At 40.4% G+C, this 13881-nt stretch overlaps 1 protein-coding gene across 1 annotated transcript in view; it reads right to left on the bottom strand.

The window, feature by feature from the left end:
- Positions 1 to 13881, bottom strand: part of man1a1 (mannosidase, alpha, class 1A, member 1) — a 161582-nt gene that overhangs the window by 76913 nt on the left and 70788 nt on the right. Inside the window, exon 4 of the mRNA XM_031321702.2 lies at positions 4771 to 4851. Coding sequence (XP_031177562.1) covers positions 4771 to 4851 — 81 coding nt within the window. The remainder of the gene's footprint in view (positions 1 to 4770; positions 4852 to 13881) is intronic.

Genomic DNA, 13881 nt, shown 5'->3' on the forward strand with positions numbered 1-13881 from the left:
TTTGTCTCCTAATCCATCATCCTCCTTGTACAAAAAAAAAGTTTGTTTTTTTACCAATCTTTCTGTTCAGCTGAGTCTCTCTCTCTCTCTCTCTCTCTCTCTCTCTGGTACAGTCTCATCTAATAGATACGCCAACAAATGGAGAGTTACATAATGCCTGACCCGTATTCAATTATAAAATCCATTTTATTATAAAAACATCAGTCCTCAAAATGTACCTGCGTACAGCTCCACTTTATCTGCAAGAGCTTTTATCAGGAGAGTTTCCTAACGCAGTGGTTTTACAGGTCGAGGTTTAGCATGTGGAAAGGGGAAAACTGAACTGAACTGAAAAAGCAAAAATAGATTTTGCTGCTTTGACATTGAAATTTTGGTTTATCTAAAAAGGACTAGTTTCACATCTCAAAATAACATCAATGAATAACAACATACATACTGATCACAGAAAACTATAATTCTTTACCATTAATGACAGTATTAGGGGCTACGCTAAAGTTTCCATGTATCACAGATGTTATTATTGACAGGATGCCCCACTCTCCACAGAGAGCTGAAATGATTTGTCGATTAAAAGATTAGTAAATCAACACAAAATGAATCAACCATTTTGATAATGGCTAATTTGTTTCAAACAGCAATATACCCACTTCCACCTTTTTCTTTGACTTATGTGATTGTCAACTGAATATAATTGGGTTTTGGACTGTTGGTTGGTCACAACAAGCAGTTTGAAGTCACTGGGCACAGCAGGCATCGATGGTGTTTGTTCTCTCTCAGTCAGCAGTCTTTAAGCCCGACAACTTTAGTCATTCAGTGGCACACCACCAGCTAGGGTTGGGCATCATTTGGATTTTAACAATTCTGATTCCAATTGCGATTTTTCCTTTCGGGGTGAAGTTGGAACGGGTCACATGCCTATTTTCACAAATAAGAGGAAAGTTTTATTTTGATTCAATGGTGGTTTGCAGTTTTACAGCTTTTTCAATGTAAAATAAAGCCACACTAGAGCGCTAACCCACTGTGCTCCAAGGCTTGCAACACAACAAGCGCCTGGCCGCTTCGGAAACCAAAATGTACGCATATTAAATTGGGAAGCGATGATCAAATTTGAAACCAAATCCTCGATTTCAATAAAGAAACGATTCTACTGGAATCGTAATTTTTGAAACTAGGTAGGAATCGGTTCTCGATGCCCAATCCTACCACCAGCATCATTCAGTCCTCTTGTCTATCAAAAGCCTTCAGTCCTCCAAGGCCACCCATATGCCATCCATCTACCTCCTCCATCCTTCAGGGTACCCTGACCTGCAGCTGAAGGAGAGCGACCTCTCAGGGCTCCCATGAAATACAGGAGGACGTTTTAAACTGATTGACTCTCATAAAACAGAAATGGAGCTGAGAGTGACTGCTGAGAACTGATGATGAGTCACAGTTGGCCTCCAGTGTTTCACACACTGTCACACAGTTCAGATGAGCTGCAGGCAGCTTTTGTCATGATTGTGGAATGCAATCGTGTTTTTTATCACGCTGAAAAACAAGCTTTTGGTTTTTTTTGCTTTGAGCTAAACTACGATTTGTCGCTTTTAAAGCTTTATTGCGTAACTTTTTAATATTAATGAACGTCTGTTACATTCAAGCCATTGTCAAATGAGTTGCTACAAAGCTAATTAAGACTATCAGCTCCACACAATTCTCTCTGTATTTCTCAGTATGACTATGTTCAGAAGATTGTGTCGTCCGGTGACTTTAACACGCAGAAACTCAAGTGAAGATAATGACCTCTTCTGAAGAGTCCATCATGTTTTTTTAATCCTCCGTGTCCTCCTTGGCTACTAGCAGCTGTGTGGAGGAGGGGTGGGGGCGGTGCGCGATCATGAAGGCTTGTATCATGTGGACGTGCCGACAGTTTGTTGTCATTGCTTAGAATTCCTCATGGGGGCGACGGAAACTACGCACTATAACTTTAATTGTTGAATTGTTTTGTGGCATTGTCTTGTATTGTTCTATAAATTGTTCACTCTTTTTGTCACTTGTTTTTAGGCATGTGATTGGCTTGTTGAGCAAACAAATCTCGACTGGAACTTCATCACATGGCTGACAACAAAGCAACCAGAGCCAATAATCCTTCATACCGATCTCTCGGATTAGTCAATCAATACATTTTCCAAGCAAAAATGATAATTAGTCTTTGGTTCCAGCTTGTAAATTGTGAAGATTTGCTGCTTTTCTTTCTCTTTATTTCTCTTTATGTGATGGTAAACTCGAGTTCCTTGGGTTTCATATTTTTTGTTGGACAAAGGTAAGGTAACTTAAAGACATTTTGATGTGAAATATGGTCATTTTCCACGGCTTTCTGACATTTTACAGATCAAAATAGTTAATAAATCCTGAAAATAATCAGCAGAATAATCGATTAAGGTAAAACATTTTAGTTGTATCCTTACTGCTATTTAAGACCCACATAAAGTACTGTTTCGGTTTGAAATTACTGTGGAGAGACTATCTTTCTGTCTTTCTGTCTCTCTCTTTAGAATTAGCTAAGTAGATTATATACTTTGATTTAATATTTAGGCTGTTAGATGTCGACAACAGAGGTGTCGAGACATGAAATGGTGTTAAACTACCTTGAACTTGTTAAGTAACGGTTTCCATTTTACAATTTCGCTTTGGTAAATGTTCTTTAAGTAACAATTATTGTTCATTTTTGGCTTTTTTATTGCCAATTTTAAGCCATAGCTCTAACATCTAGCACTTGACAAATAAGAAATAATGTTCCTCTAGATTTTCTGTGTGTGTGTTGAAGCGCTTAAATGCTCACTCAGGTTCGAAATGGGTTGTGATACCAGAGAACTCCCAGTCCGATTACTTCCTGCACTATCTCTCCCTGCTAATAAAGAAGCACTTAGCCTCACATATCTGGTTCACTCACCGCTACAAAGATGCTGTAGATTAGGATAGTGTGTGTACCTGTGACTGTGTATTAAAGTAGAGATTAAAGCAGAAGTGTCAACAACAGTGGAGATAAAAGTGACTCAGAGCGAAATCCCTCGTGACATCAGTCTAGAAACAGAAATAAAACTCTGAAGATCTTTCAGTTTTCAAAAAAATACTTTGCAGGTACCAGGAGTTCTTTGGTGGGGTCTTATCATACATTAGGAGACTGAGGGGTGTGATTAAGAGACGATATAAAGGAAAAGTAAGTTTAACACAAAATCCCTGCAATAGCAGAGTTGAACACGATCTAAGTGTAACACCCTGCTGATGTAATTTTCACAGCAGATTCACATACACACATAGACACAGCAGGACTGGCGCTATGAGTAAAACGAGAAGCCCCGTGGAATCCCTCTCCTCTCTCATTTTTCTGAATAAAGCAAGTCTGGAGCAATAATTTGACACTTCAGAACATAGTCTTCCCCCCAAGGCCGATCGAGTACCAACTTTCTTTTCCTTTTCACCTCAAAAAAGGAAGTCTACAAAACTTAAAAGTACGAGAGTGAAATAATGGCAGTTTTCAATATCTGAGGCACCTTGTAGGCAATAAGGCATGGATACCCGACCCGAGCCCGACGGGTCCCGACGGGCTGGGCCGGGTTCGTACAGATATTTAGAAATTATGGTCGGGTTCGGGTCGGGCTCGGTCATATCAGCGCGATAAGGCATTTGCCGTAAAATGGTGCTGCGGCTCCTTTAAGAGAGCTCCGTGCGTGTGTCTGTCTGTGTGGAAAGTGGGCAGAAGAGAGATAGAGAAAGAGGAAGCAGACGTGTTGTATGCGACCGGAGCAGAGTTGGTGGAATAAGTTTAAGTTTTGTACACAGTGTGTGCGGTGTCCGAAATAAACCCAAGACTGAAAGCCAAGTTCATTCATATGCTCACCAGAAACGGGATTTTAACCCCATTTTATAAGTTCGGCCCTGGAGGTAACGAGTCTCCCCTGGTTTTCTGACCATGGTCGGAAAAGAAGCAAGCAGGAAAGGTTAACACATTGAACATTTTAACAGCTTATTAACGTGCGCTTGTTGCCCCGTGTGCGCTGATGCGCTCATCTGTTGACATTTCCGAATGCCTTCCTACAGTTGCTTAATAATAGCGGGCTTTCCACACAAAAACATAGCCTACATGTGTCATTAGTATGAGAAAAAAAAATGAGATTTTAACTGTGTCGGGCTCGGGTCGGGCTCGGACACAAATTTCTTAATGCCTGTCGGGCTCGGGCCGGGTTCGGTCACGGCTCTGTCGGACGCGGGCCAGGCTCGGACAGAAAAATTCGTCCCGATCCGGACTCTAGTAGGCAACCTTCGTTTTACCAATGTTCTAGCCAACATGCAAGGACATTCCTGTGGGAAAAACGAAATAACCCGATACTATCTATTTAGTTTTACACATAGATTAAACGTAGCGATATCCTTAACCTATGTACAGCCACCACAGAGGAACAGTATGTTTAACCCTGACTGGTACCTGATTGTTTAACCCTGACTGGTATCGAACTAAAAGAGAGATAGACTCATGCTCAAAAAGAGAACATACCTTGGCATTCGCTAATGGGATACATTTATCTGTATGAGCTATTAAAAAAGGGATATTACTAAAGATTTTGAGTATATAAAAGCACTCATTTATTCACTCAATCTCCACCATCCGTCATCTGGTCTGCGCCATCTGTTTTATCGATCAGCCAACAGGCGCCAAGAGCCCTCCTCAAAGTTTTCGTTCACTGCCGAGGTGGCATGAGAAAACACTACAGGAAGCTTCCGGATGATTCTTACCTCTTTGCCAGACAGGTAGTAGGCGGACAGCAGACCTCCAACAAACCGGATGTTCACCTCAAACACTGACACTTCTGCATTCTGCAACAGGGACAAAGGAAAGAAATATGAGATAATGAACACTTATTGAAGAACTACTCATGAATACATGTCTCCTCCTACAAACTGTGAATCAGGTAAAGACAAAGTCAATACAGAAATGTTCCTGTTTTCACTTCAGGGAGGATTAGACTTTCCAAAGTTCAGGCAGATATTTTTGTATTGAAGCAGGCGATAATTAATACTGAAAACAGTTACGTCTTTGCTGGTTTAAAGCTGCAGACACACAGACCAGACGGCCGACCCTCGGCAGCCTCAGAACACACCAAAGTGACGAGACGTAATACGTCTCCATAACAGCAGGCGGTGCTAATCTGTATTGTCGCCTAAAAATGAAAACCGGCAGCTGATTGGACGAATCACGTGGGTCTGGTTTCTCCGGAAATTCAAAGCCGGACTGTCATGGCGGCTTGTTCAGAATACGATCTGATATTGTACTAAAATTGTTCACCGAAATGTGTTTCTGAAAACATTTTAAGTGAGAAATAAGCCATGCAGTTGCTGAATCTGTCTTCATTTCAGATCGACAAAGGTCAGTTTAAAAGATTTTCGTCAGATTTTGTAAGACTCTAGTCACGCTCATCCCGCTCCCCGTTTCCGGGTTAGCACTCCACCAATCAGATGGGTCATTTGAGTCTGACTGCCGGCAGTGCCCGCCCCGCCGATTATACATGTCAAATCAGCCAAAATGAAGGACGACGGCCCCTCGGACGGACGACGGCACGGAACAGACTTGAGTCACTGACCTCGCCACTGGCGTGGAGTGATGCTGTATTCTCACTTTGTATTCCTAGCCACACTCGCAACGTAGATCAAGAGATGGCCATGTTGGTTGGGCCATCACTTTGGTCCTGACTAAAATATGTCATCAATTATTTGATGGCATGCCATTCAATTTTGGTGCAAACATTCATGATTCCCAAAGGATGAATTGTAATCACAGTGGTGACCCATCAACTTTTCATCCAGCAACATCATCAGGTCAAAATTTGAATCTGTCCGGTACCATTTCATGACCAAATACTTGCAAAAGTAATGACATTCCCAACAGCCTCAGCTGTACTTTGTGTTTAGATGTAAGCATGCTGCACTAGTTAGTTACACTAAGATGGTGAACAAGGTAACATTGTAGTTGCTAAAAAATCAGCATATTAGCATTGTCATTGTAAGCAAGTCAGCATGATGTTGTCAGTATTTAGCTCTAAATACAGCCTCACAGAGCTCCTAGCATTACTGTAGATGTTTTAAGATGTGTGTGTGTGTGTGTGTGTGTGTGTGTGTGTGTGTGTGTGTGTGTGTGTGTGTGTCAAATCTTTAGTTATTCTGTCCTTTGCTACATCAACAGATTTTTAAAGGTTTATCAACACCAAAAATCTGCTGATGAAATGTAAGGCCCCTTGTTGGTTGTTTGCACTCTTATTCCAATCTGATAGAGAGCAGTGAAGGGCTTAACGTCCTCCAAGTTAAGAAAGAGATCCTTAGAAACATTGCCGTAAATGGCAGTGATAAAGTCTGCAGCATCTAAAAATACAATGCCTCTATTTCTAGACAGTTTTGTCTGAATGGGGCAAATAATAACAAAAAAATGTAAGTTTTAAAAGCCATTTGTCTCAGCAGCAGAACAATGAAGCTTCATCTCTCTCGCTCCCTTTCTCTCTTCACGTCTTTATGAACGGATTCCAGAGTCAAATGAAGTTTTCGTGCTCGACTGACAGCTCTCATAAGTCACTGCTGTCGACCAGAGATAGGACAATAGACTCCGCCCTGTGCAAAAACAAATTATATGCCAGGCAAAATGTGTCCTGTCATTCTCCTCCAAAGTCTGAATGACTGATTGAGTAGTTAGATTGTGTTGCTTATTCTTTCTAATTAAAATTAAGCTGAAATGCTTCCTACTACCCGCTGTCTGTTTGCAGTTCAGTTTGCTAGAAGAGTGAAACAGAAATATTTCAGCTTCATTTTACCAGGACAAGTGAGCAAACAGCAGTTTTCCTGCAGTATCTGTGTGACTTAAGTCACCATCACTGCTTTAAACTGCTGGACAATGACCCTCTGAGTCAGCAGTTGTGTGACGTTATCTCATTCCTGCAAGAGGACCTGATGAAGTTGGCAGGCGAGGAGTAAAGTCTCCTGACGTTGCAACATTAAATCCATTACAGAGCGAACAGGAAACTGACTAGCAGAGAACTAATTAAGGGCTACAGCAAGATGAATCGATGAGATAATGGCCCGAGTAGACCTCTGTAGATGAAAGTGCATCTTTTTATCTTGTTTTTGGTGATTGGCTGGTTGTTATATGTCACTGGACAACCTGTAATTTCTGGTCTTTGAGCTTAAAATGGCAAAAATCGACACCTATAGTTTTCTCCATACAGGAAATGTTGCGTTTCCTTTTCCCCGTCACACTCTCTATAGGTTATGATCGTAAGCTGTGTTTTGGAGCTTTTGAGTTCTGACACATGGAGTCACAGGAGGGCCATAAACCCTGTACTGTGGCTCTTTCCCTTTAAATAGATTTAAAAATGTTGCTTAGCTGCTTGTATAGAAATAAATGGCAGTGTGACCTGTGTGGCTCCTGCAGTGGGACTCTTAGTAAGCTACAGTCATATTTTGTCAGATTTGAGATGAAGGGTACACACTGTTCCAGCTATTGGACATAGAAGAGCAGAGAGTAATGCTGAGTAAAGTCATGCTAAATACAGTTTTTGGGGTGTGCAGATTAACTGATATGCATCAGAAAACCCAGACATTTGGCTCCATCTATGCTCCGACAGGCTTTAGTCAGCAAAAGGAAAGTAACTCTAGCGACAGCAGCTAATTATTTTTATAACGACTCATACGGTTTTACAGTCCTTCCAGAAAAGTTTTTTTGTGATTGTTGCGGGCAAAAATCCTTGATTATGCGGCACGTTTTCTTAAAAAATGCAATGGAATATGCGGGATATTTATTCAATTTTATGCGATGAAATTGCGGGAACTTGCAAAAACTGCGGTTCCATCATGGCTTCATCGCGGGGTTTGCAGCTTTTCAATTATGTTCCCGTCGCGTAATTACGTCACTTCATAACGTTCCCATGGCAACAGGGGAAATGGCTGCTCTTGTAAACGCAACAACTTTCTACTAAGATATATGTGACTTTTTTTGCAACGAAAATGCGGGTATTATGAAATCATGCAAGCCCCGCGTATTTTACGTGGAAATCAGCAATTTATGCGGCGAAAGTGCGGCGTATTTGAAAAAATGCGGCTCCCGCATAAATATGCGGACTTTGGCTGATTATGCATTGAATTATGCGATCGCATAATCACGTTTTTCTGGAGGGACTGGTTTTACATTATGTTTGATATTGTTTTAACATTTCACTGTTTTTTTAAATATATTTTATTCCTTTTTTATTCATCTTGGTGTGCATTGGTCTCTAAATCCATTTTTATTTATTTTTCTTATTATTATTCATTTTTCTTGTCTGGTGTTTTTCAATCACTGTTCAGCACTTTGAATTGCATTTTGTTATGCTATATAAATAAAGATTGATTGATTGGTTGATTAATGCTACTTCTAACTGTCCCCAACTCCTCATAGTTACTGAAGCCATGTGCAGTTCTATCAGCTTTATCGTATTGTTAAAATTCATCTATACCATTTTTGTATCGGATACACACCCTTACTAGTAACAAACTAGTATTCTTTGATCACCAAAACTTACAGGTGCCATGTCCAAGTTCTAATTGCTGCTGCAGAAACAAGAAAGACTGTTTTTAAAAAAAATTGCATATTGAATACCACCGCCTGAATTTCCCTAATGTGGAAGCTGAGCTCACAAGTGCTGGATCAATCAAATTAAATTCACTAAAATCTAGTAAAACATAATATCCGTGTACCTTAATGATTGCACAATTTACTTCTTGGCCAGCAGCTCTTTCTTTGCTCTCCTGAGATCATCTTTCATTCCTGGTTGAACCAATCAGTATGTGGTGTGCAGGTTTGTTGTGGCATTAACATGGCACAAACCATTAGTCTTCTAAACCCCACAGTTCCTGAGAAAAAAACTGCTTACACAGCAGTTGCAAGGAGCACAAAAATATGGCAGAACTGTTTTTATTCAGGGAAGGTTTACTGAGAGGAAGCCTCTCTTTTGCAGGAACACCCTGATCACATTCACACAGTTCATACCAGGAAGCTGCCCAGTACAACCACAGTCTGACCTGCTGGCCACTGAGGGGCCTCTGAAGGGCCACTTAAGGGCACCTCAGTGGTGGTAATGAGGGAGGGGTAAGTGCTGCTCTTTCCACTTCACCCAGATTTTAACCTGTTAGTCTGGGGGATTGAACCAACGACCTCCCGGTCACAAGCTCGCTTCTCTAACCTTTAGGCCACCACTGCCCACCAACACTGTTTCTTTCACGGGCCACTGCTGTCACTTTACTGTGTGTGTGTGTGTGTGTGTGTGTGTGTGTGTGTGTGTGTGTGTGTGTGTGTGTGTGTGTGTGTGTGTGTGTGTGTGTGTGTGTGTGTGTGTGTGTGTGTTCTTGTTTAACTATATTCGTGGGGTCCAAAAACCAGGAATACAGTATACTTGTGGGGTCTGGGCAGCTTTGTGGGGCCAAAATGGGTAATGGTTAAATTTAGGCATTGAGTTGTGATGGTTAAGGTTATGGTAAGGGGCTAGGGAATGCATTATGTCAATGACGTGTCCCCACAAAGATAGTGAAACGTGTGTGTGTGTGTGTGTGTGTGTGTGTGTGTGTGTGTGTGTGTGTGTGTGTGTGTGTGTGTGTGTGTGTGTGTGTGTGTGTGTGTGTGTGAGTGAGAGTGTGTGTGTGTGTGTGTGTGTACTGACAATACAAAGCCATCAGAACCGACAGTACTTTTGCTAAGGGACAGTTGTACTGGCGCAGACATGTTGCATAAAGACATCAAGTATATCTGTATCCCCTCCTTTCTCCGTATGTCTTCTAGCAAAGTGTCCAGAGACAGACACTGCTGGCTACTATCATCACTTCTGTATTCTTAAGTCTCAAACTTAACTCTCCCTTGTTCGTTAAACAAACCTTTCTATCCGTCTCTTCTCATCCTTCTTTTCTGTGTCTCCAAATCACTTTAAAGGCTCCGGCAGCATTTTCAACATTCATTTTAAATCTCCTCTGAGAATGTAGATTTTAAAACTTAATTTCCTGGATCATTTAACTCGAGACGGGAAAGTTTATTGTTGTTCATAAGACATAATGTCAGTCCCCGTTTTGTCATTCCATGTCATTTATCCCTCTGTCTGAAGTGATCAAATGTATGTATTCTTTCAGACAAACTTCCAATCAACCCTTCCCTAGGTGGTTTCACAATACCTGCCTTGCCATTAAAAAGCACTTATTCTAAAGCATGTGCAGAAAGTGTGTAGTATCAAAGGTAGCTATGCGTCTCAGCATTATGCTGCTGTAGCAAATGAACAGTGCAGATCAGAATCAATGGGCCTCCTGCTGTTTGAATGACGGAACCACTGCTGGCAAATGCAGTAAATAAGGCAGGATTATGCACAGGGGATTGCCGTGGCAATGCAAATGCAGGTGTGGAACGCCATCACCATGTGAATGAGCTGAAACATTCACAGTTTTGTAAGGAGGACTAAAGCTGATCTGAAGGCGTATTTGACTACTGTACTTGATGTTTATATCATGTTAGACAGGATATATGCTTTGGTCTTAGAATCAGACCTAAGATACTTTAACTGATACATGTAAACAAATTTGCAGTCACGACTCAACTAAAGGAAAAACAAAGACATTGCTCTTCTGTTTCTCCTTAATGAGGAGCTCTAACGGGGATACTATAATAAGGATGCTTCTATAAAGGCAGACATCAAAGGGAAAGGGTAAAGTGTGTGTGTTTTACTCGCATACAGATATATCTACATGTTCCCGTGTCATTAAGCTCATCAGTCCATCAGTCCTTCACAGATTAGCACTGTAAAAAACATACAGTGCTACTATACCTGTGACGCCTTTTATGAATTCTGTTGTTAATTACTTAGAGGAGATTCTCCATGTAAGATTTTCTCTGAAGTTTTAACTTTTGAGAGTGATATTCTGTTCATAAAATTATCAATACTGCTATTAATTATAAGCCCTTCCATGACTGGTAATAAAAGCTAAAAAGATTTTGTCAGTAGCATTTAAATCTTTCAATTAATTAGTTGAGGGGTGTGTGTGTGTGTGTGTGTGTGTGTGTGTGTGTGTGTGTGTGTGTGTGTAACTCATAGTAGAAAGTTCATTGCATACTATTTTAAAGATGAATAATGGGAGCAAAGTAATATCAAACACAGGAAGAATTAAATTCTTAGTTATCCATCCAGCAGCGTTTAAAGGGTAGCTACCGTTTTTAAATCTGGACCATATTTTCCTATGTTTTTGTGTCTAAGTGACTGATGGGAACAACGATCTTTGACATTGGTCCAGTATGAAGCGAGATCGCTGCAGTCGGCAGCGGCGAAAAACAAGCTACAATGTAAGCTAATAGGGCAATTGTCCAGCTTGTATTTACCTTCACAAACGTGCTTGTTTTGCCACTGACAGGCTCAGATTATTATTCTAAGTGTCTGACAACATTATGGCAAGGATCCCTTCAGAGATAGATCTTTAAAACCTCTTTGAGACATTTCTGTTTAACCAGAAAGAGCTCTGAAGTCCCTAGCGCTAAACTCACCAGACTCCATTTAAAAAAGCAATACTTTTAGCGTGTATAGAGCATATTAGCGTGTATAAACATATTTTCACATGTAAATCGGCAAACTATGTGTTTATTTCAACCAGAACTAGAGTTGCGATGGTTGGAAAAGCGGAAAGACGACCCAAAACGGCTTTTCATAGTTTTATTTTGTTTCTGTCGACTTTGAATGAAGTCTATTTTACGATGCTAAAATTACTGTTTATTTACATGAAGTCTGGCGGGTTTAGCGAACGCGGATGTTTTTATGTTTAAAAATAAGGATCTTACTCGTTAACAGAAAGGTCAAGCTCCTTAGAAATCCTTTCTATAATGTGTGTAATAATGTGTGTGTGTGTGTGTGTGTGTGTGTGTGTGTGTGTGTGTGTGTGACTCTCACACTAAAGAATTAATCCTTGTGTATGGATCCATCAGACATTTTGTGGCTCTCTGCTCCTCTGGGTTTTATTGATAACGAGAGCAATCTGATTCAACACACTAATTACCTGTCCCCACACACACACACACACACACACACACACACACACACACACACACACACACTTCTGTGAGTCCTGTGGTCACTGTCTCACTTTTTTTTTGTGTGTGTGGAGTCAAAGTGACAGAAACCTGTTAAGTGAATTAAAATAATTAAATGAAAACATCACAGAACAATGGTGTCTACAACTTTGATAACACATTACTGCAGGTGCATTGTGATCTATTATACCAGCAGAGCCCATTGGAAGCCTGAGTAATTGTTTCTTACAATGCAATCATCCAGACATCAGAAAATGACATTAACTTTTATATCATCTCATTAAGGATACATTTACCGCATAAAATATTAACACACCCAGCAATATTGAGCTTACTTATGTTTTTATTATATTATGTCTTGATTATACTAATCATCATGTGTTTACAATGCCTTATGAGCACAAGATGATAGATGTTTGGTCTCTGGACCTAATGCATTTTGAATATATTTCTTTAGCTTTTTTTGAATTTTTTCATAAAATTGTACTTTTACGTTTTCACATGCTGATTTCAGTGAGTTTGTGTTACACACACACACACACACACACACACACACACACACACACACACACACACACACACACACACACCACACACCACACACCACAGTCTTCCTCTCATCCGAATTAAGTCAACCATCACGAGTCTTCTGTATCACAGTTCACTGACGCCGACCTACATGTGGTGAAATTGAGTCAGACATCTCCCTGCTCATCTTGTCACGTCTCTGTATACATTTTATTTTAAGACTATATCATACATCAGGTCATGCACATAATGACTACAAAGCGTTCAACTAAATCACAGCCATTTAAAAAAAAAAAAAAAAAACTGACATGACTTTCAGGCTTTGACACAAAGCACTAAATGTAATCACATATTTTTCTTTATTTTATAAGCTTAAAATAAAATGTTTACAGGCCTTGGGAGTCTTGTGTTTAAGCATACGTCCTTGGCAAGGAGCTTTTAAAAAAGTTCATGAGTTGTTTTGGTGTTTTAATGAGAAAACTATGCTTCTACTATGCTAACTGCAGGATGCAACACCGATCACATCTACTTTGGCACAGCTTGGTTACACACACACGGCAGGCAACGGAATATGGATACTTCAGAAAGAGAGATTTGTGTCTTTCACTTTACCATGCTCCAGTAAACATGACCTCCTTTTGTAATACTTGCATCATTTAAATCCCTCCCTGCTTTTCTCTGATCCAACAGTTTTCTGGCAAGTGATTTTTTTCTTTCTTCTCCTCAACTACGTTCTACTACTATGTAAATTGGAGGCAGATTATGTTTTCACTTCTGTGCATCTGTCAGCAACAAATCTTAAAATGTTACTGGCGGATTTGGCTGAAACTCAGCAGAAAGGTGGCGAACTAGATTTAGGATTGTACACCAAACTACTGGCATTATATGTTGCATTCAAGTTCCAGTAGGAAAGCATGAGATTCAGGAGGTTTACTAGCAAACGGCATCAAGTTCACCTCGAAAACAGAACACTGAGTTGAAGTTTTGAAGCACTCTATCAAAGACCTGTATTTTTACGTGAATTTCTGCTATAGCTGCTAAAATATATTTGTTATATTTCACCTCCAGTTATTTGGATGTCAGACGCGGTGTTCTTATCTGTTGTTGCTCACATTTCTTTAATTACATTGTGACTGAGTCTTGGCTTATGGCAGAGGGTCAAGGCTTGTGCAGAATCAATTTAGTTGATCGTCACAAGGGCGTGCACGCACGCACGCACACAGACACAGACACAGACACACACACAC

The sequence above is a fragment of the Sander lucioperca genome, chromosome 19 (assembly GCF_008315115.2).
Source record: "Sander lucioperca isolate FBNREF2018 chromosome 19, SLUC_FBN_1.2, whole genome shotgun sequence".
NCBI lineage: Eukaryota > Metazoa > Chordata > Actinopteri > Perciformes > Percidae > Sander > Sander lucioperca.